Source organism: Peromyscus eremicus, chromosome 10 (genome assembly GCF_949786415.1).
Source record: "Peromyscus eremicus chromosome 10, PerEre_H2_v1, whole genome shotgun sequence".
NCBI lineage: Eukaryota > Metazoa > Chordata > Mammalia > Rodentia > Cricetidae > Peromyscus > Peromyscus eremicus.
The window spans coordinates 24,104,444-24,127,954 of NC_081426.1; the positions used below are offsets into that span (position 1 = coordinate 24,104,444).

At 54.5% G+C, this 23,511-nt stretch overlaps 2 protein-coding genes across 3 annotated transcripts; one reads left to right on the forward strand and one right to left on the reverse strand.

The window, feature by feature from the left end:
* The first annotated feature begins 5,228 nt into the window (after positions 1-5,228).
* Positions 5,229-11,423, forward strand: Pold2 (DNA polymerase delta 2, accessory subunit). The gene is made up of 11 exons (XM_059275500.1): positions 5,229-5,302; positions 6,539-6,814; positions 8,514-8,635; positions 8,808-8,931; positions 9,232-9,346; positions 9,439-9,637; positions 9,889-9,969; positions 10,111-10,268; positions 10,479-10,606; positions 10,852-10,953; positions 11,192-11,423. The coding sequence occupies exons 2-11, from the start codon at positions 6,595-6,597 to the stop codon at positions 11,350-11,352; spliced, it is 1,410 nt and encodes a 469-aa protein (XP_059131483.1). The 5' UTR covers positions 5,229-5,302; positions 6,539-6,594; the 3' UTR covers positions 11,353-11,423.
* Positions 11,424-11,522: 99 nt separating this feature from the next.
* Positions 11,523-21,151, reverse strand: Aebp1 (AE binding protein 1). 2 transcript variants are annotated; one of them, XM_059275498.1, is made up of 21 exons: positions 20,678-21,151; positions 18,857-19,192; positions 18,345-18,416; positions 18,153-18,224; positions 17,941-18,051; positions 17,798-17,866; positions 17,085-17,162; positions 16,649-16,729; positions 16,514-16,567; positions 15,781-15,890; positions 15,569-15,708; positions 15,158-15,242; positions 14,918-15,062; positions 14,729-14,814; positions 14,358-14,481; positions 13,922-14,118; positions 13,640-13,819; positions 13,093-13,444; positions 12,873-13,012; positions 12,681-12,780; positions 11,523-12,353 (listed from the first exon to the last, which is right to left on the reverse strand). In XM_059275498.1, exons 1-21 carry the CDS (start codon positions 20,922-20,924, stop codon positions 11,758-11,760), a joined length of 3,375 nt encoding a protein of 1,124 aa, XP_059131481.1. In that variant the 5' UTR covers positions 20,925-21,151; the 3' UTR covers positions 11,523-11,757. The 2 variants fall into 2 exon arrangements, with proteins under 2 accessions (XP_059131481.1, XP_059131482.1); XM_059275499.1 differs by lacking the exon at positions 18,345-18,416.
* Positions 21,152-23,511: the final 2,360 nt, after the last annotated feature.

Sequence of the window (23,511 nt, forward strand, 5' to 3'; positions counted from 1 at the left end):
TCTCCAACTGCTCCTCCCAAAGCCAGCCAGTTATTCCTAGAGTTATCAGAAGAGCTCAGCTAGCCAGGGGTGGCCCTTCCATACACAACGATTCTCCTAACACCTGTTACCAGAGAGCTAGAAATCACCTTGGTTCTTGGGTGAAGTGGCCTTAGGTAAGAGACACTGTTTCTAGAGTCCCTTCTCAGACAAAGGACCATGGAGTCTAGACGAAACGTTGAGGGGACAGTTACTGAAAGCAGAGTTCAGGAAAAGGATGGTAGGTCTTACCACAAGACAAAACGGTGAACCAGCCAGAGTTTGTGCTTTTAGGCTTCCGTTGAGGTGGGCATTCTGGCCAGGTTGATGTGAGCCCTGGACATGAAAACCACACTCAGACAAACCAAGAAAGAAATAATCGCATCTTGTGACTGCTGGTTAAACTCTGCAGTCAGTCAAAGGCTGTTCTGCATGGCCCCAAACTCAAAATGAGTGTTCAAGACAGGCAATAACCAAGCACACCTATGACCACAGGCTTTCCTGTTAGCTTGGGGCCAGGACGGCACAGCTAACTGTGCTAACTGTTCGTATTCTCACCACCCTTTTGCTTCCGTCTGCTATGAAGTGAACAGCCTCCTCCCCTTGCTCCCGCTGGCAGGATTTCAGCCCACCACAGGCCCCAAGTAGTGAGGCCCCAGGCTGTTTATCTCGTCTGCTTTTAACTAAGCTGTGACAAGAACTTCCAGAAGTTCCCACTGCTTGCTGAAATGTCCACATTTCAAAGTTTAAGACATGTCTTAGGGACTCTACCTCCTCTTGGAATTCCCTAACTCCTTGACTGGGGTGGTTTGAATAGGAATGCCCCCCACAGGCTCATACATTGGAATGTTTGGTTCCCAGTTAGTGAACTGTTTGGGAAGGGGTAGGAGTCTCACTGGAGGAGGTGTCACGGGGGTGAGCTCTGAGGTTTCAAAAACCCACACCAGGCCCAGTCTCTCTGCCTCTGCTTGTGGATCAGACATAAGCTCTCCTCAGCTCCTGCTCCAGGCCATGCCTGCTTGCTGCCGTGCTCTCTACCATGACGGAAGCGGACTAACCCTCAGAAACTGTAAGCAATCCCCCGATGCTTTCTTTTCAGAGTCGCTTTGGTCATGGTGTCTTCTCACAGCAGCAGAACACTAATTAAGACACTGACTACCCCACACACCAAGCCTGTACCCCTCAGACAGTTTTCCAGCACAGTAACAAATACCTGAGATAATCAATTTACAAAAAGGCTTAGTCTGAACAAAGGTACACACCTACAGCCCTGGCTACTTCGGAAGATTAGCAGAAGAAGTGCTTGAGCCTGGGACTTGGGGGCTAGCCTTGGCAACACAGTGAGACCCTGGGAGGGCAGTGAGGGAAAGAAGGTCTATTTTAAATTTTGGTTTCAGAAGCGCAGGCTCATGATCTGTGGCCCTACTGCTCTTAGACAAGGCAATGTACCATGCAGAAATGTAAAATGGAGCCAAACAGCTCACCCCACAGCTAGGAGGTGAGAAGAAAGGGAGAGAAAAGGCCGGGGCGTTATCTTCCTACCCCACACCTCTTAAAGTTTCCACTGTCTTCACCAGCACCTCCTTGGGGACCAAGCTTTTTAGGGACCTTCCAGGTCTGTGATAGTAATCTTGCTGTTGAGTGAGCAATGTGCCCAGCTATGGGAATGATTTAAAGGAAGACGGTTGTGAGCTGCCATGGGGTGCTGGGAACCAAACCGAGCCATCTACAGGATCGGCAAGAACTCTAAACCTCTGTCCCATCTCTCCAGCCTGGAGTTCTAGAGTTTCTGATTGTGGTGTCCAAATGCTCAGTTTTTATATATCAGAGAGGGGTAAGGGAGGGAAGAGGGTGACCACGACAAGTGAAGAAGAAAGAGGGGGTCACATGACACACCTACCATGAACGCACAAGGGAGGGAAAGAAGAAAAGAGACCAGAAAGAGAGGGACAGGGAGGATGGGAAAGAAGAGCAAAAGAAACAGATGAATAACAATGGGGCAGTGCACACCTTCATCCCAGCACTCGGGAGGCAGAGGCAGGTGGATCTCTGTGAGTTCCAGGAGAGCCAGTCCTACATAGGAGACCTTGTCTCAAAAAGAAAAAAAAAAGTACAAAATATAATATATTTATGTATGAAAGTGCCATAACAAACACACTATTTTATATGCTAATTTAAAAAGTATTGCACAGAAACATCAAAAGGAGTTTTCAGCCAGGTGGTGGTGGCACACGCCTTTGGTCTCAGCACTCAGGAGGCAGAGGCAGGAGGATCTCTGTGAGTTCCAGGCCAGCCTGGTCTACAGATCGAGTTCTAGGACAGGCTTCAAAGCTACACAGAGAAACCCTGTCTCAAACAAACAAACAAACAAACAAACAAACAAACAGCCAAAAAAATTTTCAACCCTGACTCTAAATTAAAAATCATAGAGTATAAAAGAAACAGGACAGTATGAACCATTCAAAGGGGGAAAAATCAATAAAGTTCATACCAGAAAGGTTGAGGGGTCATGAGGATGAGGGGGTGGAAAGACACATACAGCAGAGAAAGGCCAGAAGACTGACTTGATAGACAAATTCTTTGAAGCAACTGTATTAATGATGATTAATGAGGATGCACACAGTCAAATAAATGCACACAGTACAATCAAATGGGGGTATAGACAAAAAGAAAACTTTAAGCTGATTTTTTAGATAACAAAAATACTCTGAAGCTGAAAAATCCAATTAAAATGAAGCCTTTAGTAGACTCAGAGTTTAAGGTAATTTGAGCAGGGACAATAAAGAACAGCAAAGGTGAAAATCAGATAAAATTATCAAACGTAAGGAATAGGGAGCCGGAGAGATGGCTCAACAGTTAAAAACACTAACTGCTCTTTCAGAGGCTTGGGTTCAGTTCCAGCACCCACATGGTAACTCCAGTTCCAGGGGATCTGATGCCCTCTTCTGGCCACTGAGGGCACTACACGCACATGGTGCACAGGTATACATGCAGGCAAACATTTATACACATAAAAATTTTAGAAGAAAAAAAAATCTAAGAAACAGAAAAAATGCTAAAGTGAACAGATCCTCCCAGATGTGTGAACACCATCAAGGTGGCCACATATCCATCCTGCCCTGACTTCCCTATCAGATTAAATAAACCTTCTTCCCCAAGTCACTTTTGGTCATGTTTAGCACAGCAATAGAAACCTGGCTAGAACAGCTGTAGTCCTAGCACTCTGGAGGCAGAAGCTAACAACTGGAGATTAGCAAGATACCCGACTCAAAACAAAACAAACAAAAGTGGGAGTACAGTGAGGGGATGTAATTCAGCAGACAGAGTGCTTGCTTAGCATGCATGAAGCCCTGGGTTCAGTCTCCAGCACCTCACAAAACTCAGGGTGGTGGCAATGCCTGCAATCCCAGCACTCAGAAGGTATGGGCAGAAAAATCAGGAGTTTAAGGTCCTGTTTGGCTACACTGTGAGTTCTACACCAGATATATGATACCTGTCTCAAGAAAAAGTAGAAATAAAGCCACTCACAGAGGGCTGGAGAGATGGCTCAGAGGTTAAGAGTACTGGTTGCTCTTCCAGAGGTCCTGAGTTCAATTCCCAGCAACCACATGGTGGCTCACAGCCATCTGTAAGGAGATCTGGTGCCCTCTTCTGGCCTGCAGGCATACATGCAGACAGAACAGTGTATATGTAATAAATAAATAAATCTAAAAAAAAAACAAAAACAAAACAAAACCCACTCACAGATAGGATTTGATGGAGTTCATTACCAGTAGACGTCTACTGCAAGAAATACTAAAGAGAGTTCTGAGGGTTGAAGTCAGCGCTGGTAGACAGCAGCTAAAAACCAAATGAGCACCTCTAGCAGACGGAGACAAGCAGTTAGACAGCTTGGTGTTACTATAACTCTGGGGTCTACTTCCACTCACTACTGCCATCAAATGGGGTTTGTCCCTGGAATACAACCATGTTTCAACATAATATTTTAAAATGCCACAGACTACTTGAATCAGCAGGCCAAAACCCCACACCCTCATCCCAAATTACATAGGAAAGAGTATTTGACAAAGTGAAATATTAAAAACAAATTATTAAAATATTATTATAGCAGGAAGAAGGCTGGAGAGAGGGCTCAGGTAAGAGCACTTCCTGCTCTTTCAGAGAGCTGCCGCTGGGCTCCCAGCACTCACTGTTGAGTGGTTCCAAGGGATCCCACATTCTCTTTTGTCCTCTGAGACCACCTGCACTCACATGCACAGACCCACACACAGACGCACATGCATTCACATAATTTAAATAAATAGATCCACTAAAAAAACAAAACAAACCAGGGGCTGGGGAGATGGCTCAGTAGTTAAGAGCACGGGTTGCTCTTCCAGAAGGATTCCCAGCACTCATACCCAGCTTACAACCATCTGTAACTTCAGTTCTGGGCCTTTCACGCCCTCTTCTGGCCTCTGAGGACGCTGCACTCATGTAGGGCACAACCATACATGAGGGCAAAACACCCATACACATACAATGAAAAACAAAACTCATCAAGTTAGAAGAAAGCTACCTTAAATACTAAGTTTCGGACTGAGTAATTAGCCGGAAAAAAAATGAAAAATTACAATGTTACCACGGAAGACTGCTGCACTTGAAGTCAGTCAGGGTGGTTAGTGTGAATCCCAGCTTTGGCGCACTGGCCGGGTGAGTGTTCCTTGCCTCTGTTTCCCTGCCTGTGAGATGGGAGCCGAGCTCATGCTTCAAAGGGAATCTGAGAAGTAGGTAAGGCCTGAGAATTCAGAAGAGTACTAATCTTGCTTGCACAGATTAGTACGGGCTGCTTGACAGGACGGGCCTTATGAAGCCAGAATGACAATCCCAGCGCAGGATAGAGAGTGGGAGGGAAGCTTCATCCACCCAGGAGCCACCAAGCCACCAGCGATTGCGGACTGAGCCACCAAGCCACGACGACTGCGGACTGCTACACGAGCCGAGTGGAGAGCCTCTCGGCGGCCCACCCTACCCAACATGCTCACACTGTGCGGCCCAGCGGCAAACCCACGCATGCGCAGGAAACCTAGCGCGGGGTGAGAGTGGGGAGCGGGGGGTGGGGGGGCACGTTGTCCGAGCAACCGGAGGCGTGGCTCCGTGTTCCTTCGGCTTCCAGAGGCGGGGCACACGGGGATTGGCCGGATGAGGCGTGCGGCGATGGGCGGGGCGAAGCGGAAGACGATTGGCCGCGTGGGCCGGTGGGCGGGACGGGCGCGCGGAGATTGGCGGGATGCGGCGCGGCGCGGTGAGTGTGCTGCCGAGCGGGGTTAACGTGGGTGCTGGGCCCGACTGGGGGCTCCTGGGGTCGCGGGCCGGGGTCTCGATGGTGCTATGGACTGCTGAGTGGGCCCGAGCTGGGGGTGTCTGCTGCGGGGCGGGTGGCCCGCCGCGTGTGGCTGGGGGCCCTGTGTGGGCCGCTGCCCTCCACCGTGTGTGTTTGGCTTACATTTCACACGCGCCCCTTTGGCAAATTGAGTCCGCTTCCTAAGCCAGAGCTGCCCTATTAAAGAAAGCAGAGCCAGCTAGCAAGAATTGGAACTTTGTATTAGCAGTACCAAAAAAGTAAAATGAAAAGAAAGCTGCGTTAAGAACTTACAGTGTCCAGACTGTTGTCATTTTACCTACGCATGAAAAATGTGTTGAAGCACTTTGTACTATTTACTGAAATTCTCTGTGCATCCCCCGAGCACATCTTAATCGGACTCGTTGTGGGGCGGTTGTGCAATACCTCCTGGAAGAAAACAAAACCCTCTGCCTTCCTGGAACTTAGGGTGCATTTGGAGGAGGCAAAGTAAATGCTTGGGAAGACAAACGATGCCAATAATTGGAGTGGCAGAGGGAGTAAATTAGATGTGGGGAGGTGAGTTTTGAGGAGAGACTTGAAGGGGAAGAGCCAGTGAATCTGGGGGGCACACAGGAGAAGAGCCAGCCTAGAGTAGCCGGGCCTCCACTGGAGACCCTGCTGTGGAAGGGATCCTTGGAAAGAGAAACAGGTGCGGGGATGGTAGGACCAGCGGGCCCAGAGCTGATGATCTTACAGGGAGTGCTAAGAACGTGGGTCTCTATTTACTGAAAAAGCAGCCATTGGAGAGTCTTGAGCAGAGCAGGGACAACTTTATGTTTTATTTTTATCACTAATTATATTATGGCAGGCTTCTTTGATGCCTGGCAGCATTCCCAGAGGTGGGGTAGTTTCCAGGGAAGTGGATGAAGGCAGATCAGTAATTCGATTTGAGGGTATGTTGAATTTGAGACCCTGGTAATTGTGTAGAAATATGGAGAACTTGATGAACAAGGTTAGGAGTGAGCTCCAGGTTTTTTCTGATGAAGGCTACAGGATGACATCTCCAGACACACGTATGCTCCCCTTCTTTCTCGGTGCCCACTGGATGCAGTGTGGACAGCTCGGATGAGACACCAGGGGAGCTGCTTCTCTGGGTTCAGGTAGGAATTGCAGGGATGCCTGTGTGTGTCTTTACAGTGGTGCTCCTGAGCTTGGACACAGCTGCCTGGACAGAACAAGCCAGGAGTGCTGCCATGTTTTCAGAGCAGGCGGCACAGAGGGCCCACACTCTGCTCTCCCCACCATCGGCCAGCAATGCCACCTTTGCCCGGGTACCTGTTGCAACTTACACCAACTCCTCACAGCCCTTTCGACTGGGAGAGCGCAGCTTTAACCGACAGTATGCTCACATATATGCCACCCGCCTCATCCAGATGAGACCCTTCCTGGTGAGCCGGGCCCAGCAGCACTGGGGTAAGCTTGGGGTATGCTGCTCCCAGCAGCCCAGCACCTAGACCTCGGACTTTTCTCTAACCTGTTAACACTTTCCAGTTACCGTGGAAACTTAGCCTCTTCAGCTCTCTGTTACTTCTTAAGATAATAATGAGGATTAAGCCGGGCGGCGGTGGTGGCACACACACCTTTAATCCCAGCACTCGGGAGGCAGAGCCAGGAGGATCTCTGTGAGTTCGAGGCCAGCCTGGGCTACAGAGCGAGATCCAGGACGGGCACCAAAGCTACAAAGAGAAACCCTGTCTCAGAAAAACCAAAAATTAAATAAATAAATGATAATAATGAGGATTAAATTAACCTGTGGGATTTAAGTTAGGTGGCTCAGAGGCTGGTGTGAGGTAAAGACGGAGTTCTGGCAATGATGGCAGCTTTTTCCTGTCCTCAATGCCCACCCTCGCTAGAGAGCCCCTCATTATGGCAGGCTGGTCTTTGAGGGATGAACCACACCCAAACCATAGCAGAGCCACAGGTGGGGATTTGGAAACTTTGTTTCTACTGGCATCTGATGCTTCTCTCTGGTGCTAGAGTCCCTCTTCCTTCTGTGGAATTGTCGGCTCCTCTGGGCGGAGCTCTGAGGAATGTTCTTGGCTGTTCCGGGGCATGAGTGTGGTTCTGGCCCAGCCTCCACTTCACCCTGCCTCCTCAGCAATTTGTTCTAGGATTGGGTCTGTGCTAATGAATCCCTGGAACTTTCTGGAACTTGCATTCCTTCTTCTTGCCCAGCTTTCCACATCGTTCCTGCTGAGCATAAAGGCCATTCACATATGTTTTGGTTTGCCTCCTGGGGGCTTTGAATGAACAAGGCTGCCGACTCCACAGGGGATAGTGTGGGCCGAGGTGGAGGGGACAGGAAGTGGGAATTGTAAGGTATATTTTCAGAGAATGAAGCATTGGGCAGAGCAGGGGCTGGCACATAAGAATCCAAAGTCTTAGCTGGGCATGGTGGTGCAGGCCTTTAATCCCAGCACTTGGGAGGCAGAGGCAGGTGGATCTCTGTGAGTTTGAGGCCAGCCTGGTCTACAGTGTGAGTTCTAGGACAGCCAGGGCTATGTAGTGAAACACTGTCTTGAAAAAAAAAAACCAAAGAATCCAAAGTCTTAAGGACATGGTAGTTGTCAGGACGTAACATGTGACTGAGATGTAGATAATGTGTTTCATAGTTGCTTCCTGTGGTCATGGTAAAGAAGTGTTGTAAACAGGGGACTTAGGACAGCACACACATTTATTCCCCGTGGTTCTGGAGACCAGAAGTCTGAAATCTGGTTGTCAGCAGGGCTGGTTCCTTCAAGAGGCTTTAGGGTAGATCCTTCCATTTTCTGGTGGCTCCAGGAGTCCCGGGATTGTGCCTGTCCCAAACCAGTCCTTTTCCCGTCCTCACATAGCCTGGCCCCTGGCCTTCCCTGCCTCTGTAGATGTGTGGCATCAAGGTCCCACTCCCTCCACCCACAGTCCCTCTATCCCCTCTGATGGACCCCCTTCACCATCACATCGAGGTCCAGGGAACCTTCACTTAACATGCTCTCGCTCCTGGCCAAGGCCAGGGGAGCAGCACTCCTGTGAGTCCCAGTAAGTGTCCTGTGGTAGAGGCTGGGCAGCAGGGTCCTCTGGGGGTGTCATCAGGGTGGGCCTTCATAGTCTGACTCTGTGCCCTCACACCCAGGCAGTGGAGTCGGGGTGAAGAAGTTGTGTGAGCTGCAGCCTGGGGAACAGTGCTGTGTGGTGGGTACTCTCTTCAAAGCCATGCAGCTCCAGCCCTCCATCCTGCGGGAGATCAGCGAGGAGGTGAGCCCTATCACCCCTGACGTACCAACCTTGTCCCAGTGGATTGAGGCTGGGCCTCTTGACTATAGGGGGTAAGAAAGCCAATCCAGGCAGGCAGAGACTGTGGTGCCACTTCCTAACACGGGAGCTGTGACGACCTGGGCTCTGAGACTGCCTTCCTTCTGCCTCCCAGCACAACCTGATCCCCCAGCCTCCTCGGAGCAAATACATCCACCCAGATGACGAGCTGGTCTTAGAAGATGAATTGCAGCGTATCAAACTGAAAGGCACCATCGATGTGTCGAAGTTGGTCACAGGTGGGAGCGGTGGGGACCCCGAAAGGAGGGTGGCTGTGGGAGACCCAGCAAGGTGTGTATGGGGAGGCCCGTGCCTTAAAGGCTGCTACGCTAGAGTCTTGGGAAGTAGCTGTGGGTTCACGTGGTCAGAGGCTGCTTGTCCACGGATGATCCTCTGGGAGATCAGTCTTCTGTCTCCATTCAAGAGCAGTGAGCCGGAGGAGACATCTAATCGAGGCTTTGCCGGAGTGGCTGGGGGGTGGCTAGGAGGTAGGAGACCTTCAGAGGCTACCTTGGGGTTCTGCCTCCACCCTCCCTCAGGAACGGTCTTGGCAGTGTTTGGCTCCGTGAGGGATGATGGCAGGTTTCAGGTTGAGGACCACTGCTTTGCTGACCTGGCTCCCCAGAAGCCTATACCCCCACTTGACACAGACAGGTGAGGAGCCACACTCAGGCACCCCAGTGTCTCTGTTGGGAGGAATCGCCTCCCGCTTCCAGCAACCTGCAAGACCTCACCATCCTCTGCAGATTTGTGCTGCTGGTATCCGGGCTGGGCCTGGGCGGAGGTGGCGGCGAGAGCCTCCTGGGCACCCAGCTGCTGGTGGATGTGGTGACGGGGCAGCTTGGGGACGAAGGCGAACAGTGTAGTGCCGCCCATGTCTCCCGAGTCATCCTGGCAGGCAACCTTCTCAGTCACAATACCCAGAGCAGAGATTCTATCAACAAGGTATGGAGTCCGCCCGACGACTCAGCCCTGGCCTGTTAGCATGACTGGGCCTGCTGCTCCAGGGCTGTCCCCCACTCCCTGAAGGCATGGGGGCCAGGGTGGAGTTCCACCCCCTATTGACCCTTCAGCAGGTAGACGTATCTGCTGCTGGCCTTTGCCTTTCTCAGAGCCAAGAACCCTGATGGGCTCTGGGTGTCCCCTAATCAGAGCCTCACTGAGGGCCCTACCACATCCTGGGTCTCTTCTCCCAGGCCAAGTACCTCACCAAGAAAACCCAGGCAGCCAGTGTGGAGGCAGTCAAAATGCTGGATGAGATCCTCCTGCAGCTGAGTGTGAGCGGCTTGGGGACTGGAGGGGCTGTGGAAATCCAGCTGCTGAAGCTGCTGCTGGATGGGGAAGGGAAGATAGGGTGGGCAGAGTAGGGGGTGGGGCCTCTTGAGGCAGACGAGCTCTCCCTGCCTTATGCCTTCCAGGCCTCAGTACCTGTGGATGTGATGCCAGGCGAGTTTGATCCCACCAACTACACACTCCCGCAGCAGCCCCTGCACCCCTGCATGTTCCCACTGGCCACTACCTACTCCACACTCCAGCTGGTCACCAACCCATACCAAGCCACCATTGATGGAGTCAGGTAGTCAGCATGGTACAAGACGTGGGGACCGAGTTAAGTCTGGGAGGGGCCGGGACTGCAGAAGGCCCTCCTGGTGTCTATTACCCTATAAGGCTGGCTAGAGCACCCCCAAGAGGCCATCGTGTAGGTGCTGAGATGGTCTTTGTGGGTGGGGTGGCAGTGATAGCCGCCCCCTCAAGACCACAGTCAGCAGAGCCTTTCCCCTTTCAGGTTCCTGGGGACGTCTGGACAGAACGTGAGTGATATCTTCCGGTACAGCAGCATGGAAGACCACTTAGAGATCCTGGAGTGGACCCTGCGGGTCCGTCACATCAGCCCCACGGCTCCGGACACCCTAGGTATAGATCTGCTCAGTTACACTTGTGGGACCATGCGTGCTGGGATGGCCCAGCCCAGCCTTATGTTCAGCAAAGCTGTTCTGGAAGCCACTCTACAATCAGTTCTTTCCAGAGCCCAAGCCTGTACAGCCCCTAGTGGTGCCGGGTGACCACAGGGCACTTCTGTCACAGTTGGGGTGCTGTAGCATTCAGGGAGGGAGGGGACATCTTAATGGGCAGCTGGTCAACAACAGGCCTTTCTCCAGGGTGTTACCCCTTCTACAAAACTGACCCGTTCATCTTTCCGGAGTGCCCTCATGTCTACTTCTGTGGTAACACCCCCAGCTTTGGCTCCAGAATCATCCGAGGTAAGTTTTATCTTTGGGGGGCTCCCGGCCTGAGTCGTCAGGAACAGTTTTGCCTCACCTGGGTACAAGGGTCCCTGCAGGACAGACAGTCTGTGCAGTGGCCTTTGTGTTTGGTGTGTGCTGGAGCTGCCTGGAGAGGGTCTGAGATGGCTCTGAGCACATGGCGCAACTGTGGGGACTTCCCTGTGAGGCAGGTCCTACCAGAACCTAAGGCGGGCCCCGTACGATTGTCCTGCAGGTCCTGAGGACCAGGTGGTACTGTTGGTGGCCGTTCCTGACTTTAGTTCCACACAGACTGCCTGCCTGGTGAACCTACGCAGCCTGGCCTGCCAGCCTATCAGCTTTGCAGGCTTTGGAGCAGAACACGATGAGCTGGAAGACCTGGGGCTGGGTCCCTGATGAGAGGCAGCTGGGCCATTCCCCCTTGCCACGTGAGCCCTGTAAATAAACCATGAATTTTTACAGGTCTGCACCTGGAGCATCTGGGCATGTGTGGGATGGCACTGACAGGGAGAGGCCCCAGCCAGCCAGACTCTTCTCTCCCACTGGGCAGAACAGGGCAGTTGGTACCTTGAGCTTGTTTTATTGATGTGACCGTGGTTTCCTTGCCTGCCCCTCCCCAAAGGCTGGCAGGTAGAACTGGAGCTTCTGCATAGACTCTGGCTGTGGAGTCCTGGTGGCCTTGCTGTCCCACACTGGGGAGGAGGGCCTGTCCAGGGGACCTCTGACGGTTATGTGTCCGCCAGCACAGACTTGAGAAGGGCTGTCTTAGTTGGAATTAGGCCAGGCGTTGGGATCCCAGTCTCAGAAATCCCCAAAGTTCACTGTGTAGGTCTCCACTGTTGAGAATGGAAACGTGGGGCCTGTGACCATCTCCTTTTCCTCCTCCTCTTCTATCTCCTCCTCCTCCTCCTCCAGCTCAGTCCCGTACTCGGTCCCAAACTCGGTCACTATTTCTGTGTAGGTCTCAGTCTCGGACTCCTCCCAGCCTGCAGTGGTTGTAGTTTCCCAGGGTCTCCAGGTAACGCCTGGTGTAGGGGAAGAGGGAGGTGTAGGGGGAGGGGTGGGGCTTGTGGGAGGGCCTGTGGTAGCATTGAGGCGGCGCAGCCGCATCTGTTCCCTCATCCGGAGCCGGTACTGGAGACGGCGCTGCTGCATACGCCGCTGCTGGGGGGTCATGGGTCGTGAGGGGTCAATGCGGAAGATGGGCCGGTTCCCATTCATAGCCAGGATCTCCCGAATGCGCTTCCAGTTGGAGCGAGCCAGGATGAAGTTGCACTGGGTGGCCCCAATATCATAGTCCACGTTGCAGGTCTTGGCACTCGAGGTGTAGCCCTCTGCGTGGGCCGTCACACGGTACTCACCAGGGTTCAGGATGCGCCAATAGTCTCCCCCACTTGCTGTATAAAGAGGATAGGCCTGATTGTCCCAGGGCCTCTCTAGCTCTGCCCTCTCAGATTCCCCTAGGCCCAGTCCTCAGAGATCTCCCCAGGCTTGCCTTGCTACCTGGGGAGACTTACTACTACTCTGAGAGGACAAGGTGAGCCCCACCTGGGAAGGCAAAGCTGTCCACACATGAGCCAGGTGTCATGACACTAGCTCTGTAATCTCAGTACTCAAGGCAGGGCTGTGAATTCAAGACCAGCCTGGACTATACAGAAGTTCTAGGCCAGCCAGAGGTACATGTCCACCCTTATAAAAGGGGGTGGGGGTAACATGCAGAATACCTGTCTTCACACCATGGTTGATGCCATTCACGGAGATGGTAGCATTGGCAATGGGAATGCCTTGCTCATCTGTCACCACACCCTTAATGCCACGGTGCACCTGCAAAAGAGGGGTATGAGCCCACGTGGAGACTCCACGTCCACACTCCTCCCAAGCTCCATCTTCCTCCTGGGTAGCCCAGGCTGTCCCACCTGCTCCATGAAGGTAAGCAGCGCCTCCTTGTTGTTCTCCCACTCACGGGGCAGCTCACTCTCATGAGGGAACTTGTCACAGCCCAGGTAAATGGAGAGCTCCAGGCAATTAGTGTGCAGGTAGCTAAAGTCATTGAAAGCTGGACAGACAAAAGCAGACCCATGGTCATTCCCTCCCCAGGTCACAGACCTTTCCCAAGCTCTTCCCAGGCTGACTTACTCCCAGACCGAGGATTCCACTTGGCCCCATTGACAATGCCCATGCCGCTGGTGTAGTCCTGTGCCTGGCACCCTCCCCGGTAGGGCTCAGTCATGGTGAGATGGGCAGAGGCGAAAGAGATGGCCAGCCAGCGGAAAATAGCATGATCTGGAGTCTCCTGGGCTTCAGATGCCTCCTCGTCATCCTCTCCACGGGCAGCCGCCATGGCTGCCGCCAGCAGCTGCTCCTGGCTAGGTGTCCGAGCCATGTCATAGGGGTAAGACACAAGCCGCTCACCACCATTCAGATTTGCACCCAGCACGAAGGGGTTCTTCTCCATCCAGGCAATGATGGCCCGGACTTCTGTGGACACCTAGGGATGGGTGTCATAAGAAGCCATGTCCCCTTCCATCTGTGGAGCCCCACGCGAGTGCTATACTTCCCACATCCTATCCACGTCCCTCTGATTCTTCTTGTCCTCCAGGATCTCAGTGCCAACACCTCAGCTGCCTATCAGCAATCCCCCACCCTACCCCAGCTGCTTGGCATGCCAAGACCTGCTTCTCACCGTGGCATCTGGGGACAGGTAGCGTTCAGGGATTGGCAAGTTATTGTTGGGGACCCTGTAGGGGACCCATTTCTTCTCCTCAGCTGCCCAGAGCACAGAGTTGAGATCTGGGAAGTCCTCAAAGATATCAAAGCCCTCCTCAGTCCAGAGCCCCAGTGCCCAGTTCCCAAACTCTGAACCCTGCAAGGAAGACCATACATAGGTGACTATGGGGTGCAAAGTCAGGGAAGGACCACCCATGCCTCCAGTCTCTACCCACCCCTTGCCAGCCCCACAACCCACCATCTGCGCGGCCACCTCATAGCCGTCAGGGTTCAGTGAAGGCACCAAGTGGATCCGCGTGTCCTGCACCAGGCTGCGCACTCTGGGGTTCCCATCTCGGTACTCTTGGCACAGGTACTGCATGAGCAGTAACAGGAGCTCTCGGCCTAGCACCTCGTTGCCATGGATCCCAGCTGTGTAGCGGAACTCGGGCTCCCCTGCAAAGACAAGAGCCACAACAGGCACTTAGCCTGGCAAGGCCCAGATGTACCCATAAGGTCTGGGGGCAGCTGAGGCTTTTGGTACTCAGCAAGGCAGGCCTGGATCCCCTGGGGTCCACAGGTCAGGCAGGAGATGGTGAGTGCTGTATATTGACTGTACAGGCCCCGCAGGAGGGAAGCAGTTCAGGGACCCTGGTACTCTAGGCAATGGCAAAACAATGTCCCCAGGCCCTCACCCAGCTCGTGCTCCCCAGGGTTGTCCGAGATCTCCATGGCGTAGATCTTGAGCCCCCGTGAACTCTTGCCCAGGCTGTATGTGCGGGTAATTGTGGGGCATTCCTCATTGACCACCTTCATCAGCTGGCAGGGAGGAGACATTGGGATGTCACTGACCAGCATCCTCCTGCTCCTGATGGGTTCTATGGGAGGAGGCAAGTAACTCCCATTCCCTCTGATGCCCCCAGGTACTGGTTCCTTCCCTAAAGTAAGAGGTGGCCAACATTCCTTGAAGGGAGAGTATGCCTTTGAAATAGTAGGGACAGGACTGAGGATAAGCTCTCGTACCCCAGCACAGGGCCCATCCCGGCCTGTGACTCAGGCTCCTGACCTGGCGCATATCCTTATAGCTGTGGTGCCGGAAGTCCAGGCTGTCCGTGGTTACCACCTCATTCTGTGCATAGTAGCTGTGGACAGCTGCAGAAGAGCAGGTGTACAGGGCCTGAATCAGCTGCCCTTTGCTCCACACCCAAATCCCACTGCAGCCACCCAAAGCCACAGCCAGCCCCTCTTCACTCACGGGTCACAGGGCAGCCTAGCACCTCCAGGCGCATGCACAGGCTACCGTTCCAGGTGAGAGGATAGATGCGGATGAAACGGGCTACAACTGGTTCAGGGAGCTCACTCAGTACAGGTGTGTCCTTGTCCACATTCCCATGGAAGGTCTAGACAGAAGCAGGCCTCTGTGTGGTACCCTGCTCTCCCAAGAGCCCACCCTGGCCCAGACAATGAGAGCCAAGCAGAAGATCTGGGCACCCACCATTTCCTCATAGCCGTTGGTGTACATCACCCAGGTCTGGCTGTCATTGCTGAAGCCCACGAAGAAGGTGGTCACAAAGTCGTCACTGTGGAGCAGACACAGTCAAGGCAAAGCTGCTCTCATCCAAGGCTCTACGGCCTTGAGACAAACTTCTGAGCCTGGAGCAGGGCTGTGGAGCATGCCTGGAGCTCTGGAGCCAGAGTCTGTGTCTGGCCATGGGCAGTGGCTGTTGCACTGTCTGTCTTTACATGCAGACTGACTAGCCGTGGACTGGGGGCCAGGTGCATGATGGGCCCCTCACTGATTTTCCTGGCCTTTCCAGCTCAGGTCAAGGGCTATCTAGAATGTCCCAAGTGGGACTCAGAGCTGTGCTGGAGGCCCTGCCCACTGCCTAAGAGCCCATCTACATACTGGATGCTGGAATCTCGGCCCTGGGTAATGACGCCTGTGAACCGAGTCGTCCTTCTGGTGTCCACCTCGATCCACTGGGTCTGCGACTCGTCCTCAGCACACCAGGCCCCATCATAGTAGTCGTCTTCATTAGCGCCAGCCTGTTAAAGGGGAGGCTGAGCACGGGCAGGGGAGCCCCGGCCCACTGCAGGCTGGACAGTCCACGCCCTCACCTGCATGTTGAGCCGGCCCCGCTGAGCTCCCAGGCCATGGCGCAGCATGGAGGAGGCACGGATCTGGTTGTCCTCAATGCGGTGTGATTCCATCCCAATAGGCGGGCACTCTGCAGACACACAACCCTGGGTTAGCGGCTCATGGACTCAACCTCCATTAATTCAGAGGCCCTTCCATGTAGGTGCCAGTCAGAGGGCAGCTGGGAAGTGTGTGGCTCTGAAGACTGCAGGCAGATTCCACCCATCTCCAGGGCACTCAGATCAGGCCAGGAGCCAATGTGACCCAAGCCTGCTTCCCCTGCATTAGCCGCCATCTGAAGAATGAGCTGGTGGTGCCTAACACTTAAGAGAAATCCCAGGTTCCCAGGGGACTTCACCCAGATGAGGCCGTTTGCACACTGGCTTCAAACTGAAACCTACAAAGGCAGCTGGAGACCTCCCTCCCTCCCTCCCTCCCCTAGGCCCTGCCCCCATCCCACTGTCACCCAGCTGCTGGACACCAAGAAGTTCTGGCCCACCCCACCCCCACTCTTCACCCCACCCCCGAAGCAGGCCAACCTCAGGTCAGAGCACAGGTACAGCTGAGTAAGGCTGTCTTCAGCTCACGAGGCTCTCCCATGTGCTACAAGAGGCTATGGTGGGATGGGCTTCTGAGGGTCAAAGCTGCACCAGGAAATCTGGTCCCACGTGTGGTCCTGAGTGGGGTCATCACCCTACACCTAGCCCTACTCACTGATTTTCTCCACCGGAGTCCACTCCTCTTCCAGGTCCTCGCCCTTCCGGGGCCCTGTGAACAAAAGGAAGGACTGAAGCCAAGGGCCTACGCAGCCAAAATCTCCACGCCGCCCCCTGGGGACTGGCCACACACCTTTGGGGTCCTTGTTTTTCTCCACGGCCCACCTGTCCTCTGTCTCCTCCTTGGCGCTACTGCCCTCCTTTTTGGGTTTCTCTGGGACATGGAAGATAAGAGAGGCCAGTCAGGTCAGCCCTGGGCCTGGAGCAGGGGAGGCTAGGCTACGCTGGGAATACCTGGAGAAGCCTGGCGGGTTGAGCTAGGGGTCCATGAGGGTCAGGCTGACCGAGAGCAAGCAGGAGGGGTCAGGCTGAGCAGAGGGCATGTGGTGGGGTTCAGGCTAAGCCGGGGATACATGGGGGTCAGGCTGACCTGAGAGCATGTGGGGAGGGGTCAGGCTGAGCCTGGAGCATGCAGATAAGGATCAGGCTGAGCGAGCGGAAGGCCCATCTAGCAGACACACGTGGCCTCAGATGGTGGTGTGCTATGAAAGCTGCCTGGTCTCACTCACTCATTTCCTCCTTTTCTTCATCCACCTCTTGTCCAACATCTGGCTTCTGTGGTGGAGGATGGGGAAAGTAATAGTCCACTGTAGGAGAGAAAGCCAGGTTTAGCTGGCCCCGATCCTGCGCTGGCCTTGGCTCCTGACTTCACAGGAGCCCATAAGGCAGGCCTGAACAACTGAGGAGAGAGGCGAGAAGGTAGGGGACAGGGCCAGGACTGAGGTCACAAACCTGGTACAAGGTCTGCCTATGTGAAGGAAGAATCAAAGATGAGCAAGAGAGAGTGCCTGGGTGGCAACGAGCACATGTGGCCAGGACAGGGGCAGGCCCTAAGGTCTGGGCTGAGGCCAAGGGTTGGCGGCATCAATAGTAAGACAAGAGCAGGGAAAGGTAAGGACCTGTACAAGTCAAGAGCCCAGAAAGGAGATCGGAGGCCTCCAGTGGGATCTGGGAAGGAGTGCCCCAAGGGTCACAGCCCACCCTTTGGAGAAGGCAGATGCAGTGAGCTGGCAGGAAGCCTGCTAGAGCCCAGGGGAGGGAGGGCTGGGCCCACAGAGGGTAACAGGGCTGAGAGCGAGATCCAGGGACACCCCTATTGGAGGCAAGAGCAGAGTCAGGAACCAGGAAGGTAGGCAGAGGAGGCCCAGTGTCCGGACTGTGCTCTTGGCCCCAGATACCCACTCGCCTGTATCCTTTGGACTCTGGGATACTAGATACTCACTGTCGTCATAGTTGGGGATCAAGTAGCCATCCCCATAGTCAGGGGGCAGCAGGGGCTTCAGAGGTGGATCTGTGGGGGTAAGGTGGAGGTCAACTAGGGCCTCTCCTCTGACCCCGAGTCCTCTCTACTGCCTCCCATCTTACCGATTTCCTTCCTTTCTTCTGGCTCTTCAGCCTTCTCCACAGGGCGCTCTGGCCAGAGCCTCTTCCTGCTGGGTGTTGGTCTGGGTTGCTTCTGGCGCCGGATGTATTCAACTAAGGGGGAGGTAGATTCTAAGCAGCCGTGCTGGGTGGACCTCAGAACCATCAGTGCCCAGGCCAGAGTCTAGTCCACACCTGGGTAGGGGTCTACTCACAGTCCTCATAATCCTCCCTCTCTATCTGGTCATTGTAGTCCAGTGTGGGTGCCTCGGTCTCCTCCTCTGGCTCTGAGGGGAAGATAACAGTGGCCTCCTGACAACCCTACCCAGGTCCACTCCAGAAAGCCCCTGACTCTAGCAGGGCTGAGTGGCTGGTCACCCGAGACCAAGAGGATGACAGCTACTCACCCGGCTGGTGCTCCTTGGCCTCCATCTGGGTCCCCTCTCCTTGACCCTGCCAGGTATTCGGGAAGGTTCTTCCTATAACACACCAGACCCCAGAAGCAGATAAACAGGGGTGCCTACCCAGACCACCTTGAGAGCTTAAGACAGCAATGCATCAGAGCCTGTGGACCCTGTGGATGCCCTCCTAAGGCCACGGCTCACTCCAAGGAAACACGGGCACTCGGCTGGTATACCCTGGGGCTAGAGTGCTACACTGCCTCCTGGGGGATGGAGGGAAGCTCATTATAAAGCTGTGCCAGCCAAGGAAAGCAGGTGGGACCAGGAGACAGGCTTCTCTACCTATAAGCTCCCAAGCTCTCTCCCTGCCCACATGGCAGCCTTCAGAGAACTTGCTGATAAAACTACCAAGTTCATGACAAGGCTTCAAAGCTTCCTTATGTTAGGGTCCCAGGAACCTCGCCTCATTTCTCCATGTCCTCAAAGAGGTGAGAACCCCCAAGGGGCCTGCTACAAACCTCTCTCCTGTGGTAGCTCCTTGGGGCCGGGGTTGGAGGGTGATGGTAGTGGCCACTCCAGCGTTTCTAAGGGGGCCACAGTTGAGAGCCTCTTTCCTGCCAAGGGCCTCTTAGTGGCCTTGGGTGGCTTCTCCTTGGGCTTCTTGGTGGCCTTAGGTGGCTTCTCCTTGGGCTTCTTGGTGGCCTTGGGTAGCTTCTCCTTGGGCTTCTTGGTGGCCTTAGGTGGCTTCTCCTTTCCTTTCTTGGGAGGCCTGGTGGACACCTCCAGGGATTGTTTCTTGGGGCCTTTCTCTTTCTTTCCTTTCTTCCCTCTGTCTTTGTTCTTTTCTGGAGGGACTGCCAAGGATGAAGATGTAGAATCAATCAGAGCCCATTCTGTGTGCCCATGTGGTCCCTCAGGGTGCCCACAGCCTGGGTGTGGGGGCACCCGTCAGTCCCTGGTATAGCTCAGGAAACTGAGGTTAGTCACTTGTTCAAGTGGTAGGTAGAATGAGATCTGTGTCCAGGCTTCCTGTCTGCACATCCCCAGCACCCCCCATCAACTCTCAGCTGCTCTCAAGACTGAGCATGGGGCATGATATCTAGGGAGCCATTTCCATCTGCCAAAACTTTCATGGGGGTCCCTCACAATCCACTTTTTCAATGTCTGGTTAGTCCCGGAGCACAGTTCTGTGCCAGGCATGAAAGGCTCAGGGAAGGCTCCTGACCAAACTGCCAGGCAAATTAAATAACATGGCTCGGCCTTCCTAGAGCCTCAGTACAGGGACAAGAAAAGCTTCAAAGAGACTCTCAAGTTCAGTACTAGAGCAGTCCCCTGGTGTGTGCAAGGCCCTGGGTTTGGTTCCCTAGCTCTGCATCAAGGCAGGAAGGCTGGCAGGCATTCAGTACATCTTGAAGCCTAAAAGGAAGGTCTAGGGTAGGTTGAAAGCTGTGGGGACCACATCAAGGACAGAGGGACAGGTAGGTGGCTGCTAGCTGCTGGCTCATCTCAGGGAAGTCTAGCAGCAGGGGCCACCCTCCCAGCACCCTAGGAACTGCAAATGCTGCAGAGAATTTCATGGTGGATGGAAACACGAAGGCAGCTGGCTGAAACACAGAGAACACTACAAAACATGGAGCAGAAGCAGGGTCATTTCAGCCCTGTCTAGGAAGCCGTGACTGCTGGAGGCAGTGTGCAGGGAGGTGAGGGGCAGGGAAGAGCAGGATAGACCTACAGCAGTGGGGGCCGGAGGGGGAGCTGCTGACCTCAGGAATGATGAATGGTGCCTTACAGTCTCCTGGGAGAGAGATCACAAGATCCTTTGCCACCCTCCAGAGGGCCATGAAAACCAGCCAAGGTTTACTGACAACTGGTTACGTAAGAGGCTCCGGGTTACATGCCTCCATGATGCTATCACCTCGGCTAGTTCTGACCATCTCAGACTGCCCACTTTCACATGGAAGTTTGGAGAACAGAAGTCTTCCGCATCCCCCTCCCCTGCTTGTGTGTTCCTGTGGGAGGAGAGGAGGCAGAAGCCTGCCACTAACAGACTAGGGTCAGTTTGAACGGCAGGAGGTGAAATACAATCCCTCTCTGGCCCAAACCTACATCCTCATGAGACTTGGACGACTGGATCCTCGGAACCGCAAAAGCCCAGTGCCACCCTGTGCTGGACATACCTCCAGGTCTCCAAACTCCTGGCTAGAACTGCCGCCTGGCACGATGTTGCCTTGTATTGATTGCACTTGGAGAGCCATTCCTCACTGGGCAGCGGGGAAGACCCTCCAGAGCCCCTGTATGCTCACCTGAGCCCGTGGTCTCCCATGTCTCCAGGTTCTCACCTTCTGCATCTGCCCGAAGCTTGCCCCCTGCCTTGGATTTGCGGGCACGCTGGGTGGGCTCGGGAAGTGGCTGGGCTTCCACGTCGTCCTCCCGGGGCGGGGACTGGGTCTCCAGCTCCGAAAGGAAGCCTTCGAGGAACTCCTCGATCTCGTCGTCCGTCAGCACCGTCTGTGGGCTCCCCACGGGGCACAGCGCCAGCAGTGCCAGGAGGCCGCAGAGCAGAGGTGCGGTGCGCACCGCAGCCATGGCTTTGGGCACGCGCGGCAGTGGCGTGGGCTCAAGCTGGGACTTGGGTGGCAGGGGCGGTGCCCCGCGCGGGGGGGCGGGAAAGGGCGTGAGGGACCCTGAGGAGCAACGTGGGCGTCGAGGGTATCCAAAAAGGGGTGGGAGAGGGAGATTCAGGGAGGACGAGGGGCTCCGGGAGAGGTTCTGGCGGCGCTGGGCGCTCCTACCCCGCGTGGCTAGCTCTCACGCGGACCGCCCTCCAGAGTGCTTGCGACGTCCTGGCCAGGGCGGGGGCTTCGGGTTTCCGGAGGGGGAGGAGGAGGAGTTGGCCTTGGACCGGGGGCTGCGGGGGAGGGAGGCGGAGCAGCGCGGAGCCCCGACTGCTAGCAGCATCTGCGCCCAGCTTAGAGGGTCTGGGTGCGGGCGCGTGGGGGGAAGGAAGGCCTGGGAGGAGAGAAAGCAGATTAGAAGTTATGGGGGAGCAGATGTGTAGGGGGGGGTGTCTAAGGAGGCCTATGCTCTACCTGTTGGGCCCTCTGCTCCGAGCCTCCCGGCTTGCTAGGAGAGGGGGGGAGGGTAAAAGAGACAGGCCCCGAGGGCACTGGCATCCCACTCCTTCCCAACCTCTGGAGGCTGGTTCTTCAAAGTGTCACCTGTTGCGTGGAAGTGTCACCTTCGTGCAGTTATCACCAACTTCCCAGGCCTGTGGAGCCAACCACTGTCCACGACAGAGAAGACAGCCTGTGAGGATTCACTTTTCTGAGGGAGGCTGTGAAGAACTGCCCTCAGCAACCCAGCTGCTGTCCTGGAGATAGGAGGCCCCCTTTAGAGCTCAGCGCTCAGGTCCCGATGTGGACAAATAGTTATTTCTTTCCTTTCTCTAACCAGAATCGGTTAAAACAACAACAACAAATTGTTCACAATAGCTGTGGCTACCACACAGGCCCGGAGGGCACACAGAGACTCAGAGCATCCCAGGATACATCGACGGAAGTACCAGGGTGTTTACCATCGGCTTCTAGAAGATAAACGTTGGCTGGCCCCAGTGGCCATCACAGCTAAGCCCGGTACTGCCAGAGCATTTGCCGTTGAAGGACTAAGGATGTAAAAGTGGCCTTGTAGCTGTAGGTCCAAGTCAGTGGCAGGCAACTTTCAACCAAGATGGGGAGGCACCCTGATAGAGAATAGGGGCCCTAGGATGATTGACATGGAGAAAAAGGAAAATGCAGGTCAGGACATCTCAACCCCTACCTCCCTAGGCCAGCCTGAGCAGGTAGAGAACCAGGGAGACTTTCAGAGACTGGGCTCCACACCCCACTGCTCCCTGGGAGTGGGTGACCCCCCTCCCCCAGGAAGCCCCCTTCCTGGCTCTTCTTAAGCAAGCAGGGATACTACATCAAGAATTAGTCCCTGAGGTTATCCCGTCTCTGCCCTCCTAGCCATCTGTTTTGGCAAGTGACCCCAGTCCACAACATGCTGTATGCATATTAAATGGATCGTGCTGTGTTGTGCCTGGTACACATGGTCGACACTTGCATCCCACAGGCTGTTGGCCCTCATCAGCTTTGTCCCTATCCCAGGACAACCCTCTCACAGCTAGGCCTCCGCATAAGTGACTTCAGCCTGGTGGTAGCAGCAAGGGTGAATGAAGCAAGTCTCGCCCACTGCCCTCTGAATCACTATGCTCAAAATCAGTTCTGGGAATTTGCTTCCATGCATCCAGTCTGGTCCAATGTGTCATGCTGGGGAGGCCACAGGGTGCATGAGGGGCCATGTCACTTCCCTGGGAATGGGTCATACTTGGACTGAATTTTGGCCAGATGTTCTCTGCCAGAGAAAACAGAAGCCATGTCAAAAATGGAAAACAAAACCCTAAGGTCTAGAGAGCCTTATCCTCGGCCTCAGTGAGTCATTAACAGGAATGCCAGCAGAAGGGCCTGGGAAGAGGTGAGCCCAGGAGGTCTGAGGGGAGTCCAGGAAGGTGGACATGGAATGTTATGCTTGGCTGCTGTTCCTCCCCTAAGGAACCCATCCTCAGGAAGTCCTTTTGACTTGGGCCCACAGCTCTGGGGCAGGGGGATAACCAGAAGCCAGAGTCTGTGAGGGGAGCCCTGCACTCTGCCGAGAGCACAACATCTAAGTCAAATGTCGGCACAGCCAAGGCCAGCTGAGGAATTGGGGGGCCGGTGGCTTCCATGACCAAGAACACTTAGCGGATCCAAGAGCAGCACTAAGTGTCCATGTGTGAGTGTTCTGGGGGGCCCAATAGACAGTTGGTAACTCCTCTCCCCTCCTGACCCCAGTCTTCCATGTGAATGTAGCACGGTCTTCCCAAGGGATCCCAGGACAGAACAGCTTGAGAGAAGGATGGTGTCCCTCCATTTTTTAGTGCTGCAGAGTTGGAAGGAGAGTTCCCAGGAGAATGTAGGGTGTTTGAGGGTGGAGGCCCAAGCCTCTGTCCTTCAGTGGATCTGTGTAGTTTGTACCTCCGAGGCCTTGGAACAAGCATTCTGCCAAGAGGGCTACTGCCAGAGAGAAGCCCCAGGAGAAGAACTAGGAGAGAGAGGCTAAGGTTGGGCCAAGGGCAAAGCAGACTGATGCTCTGTGG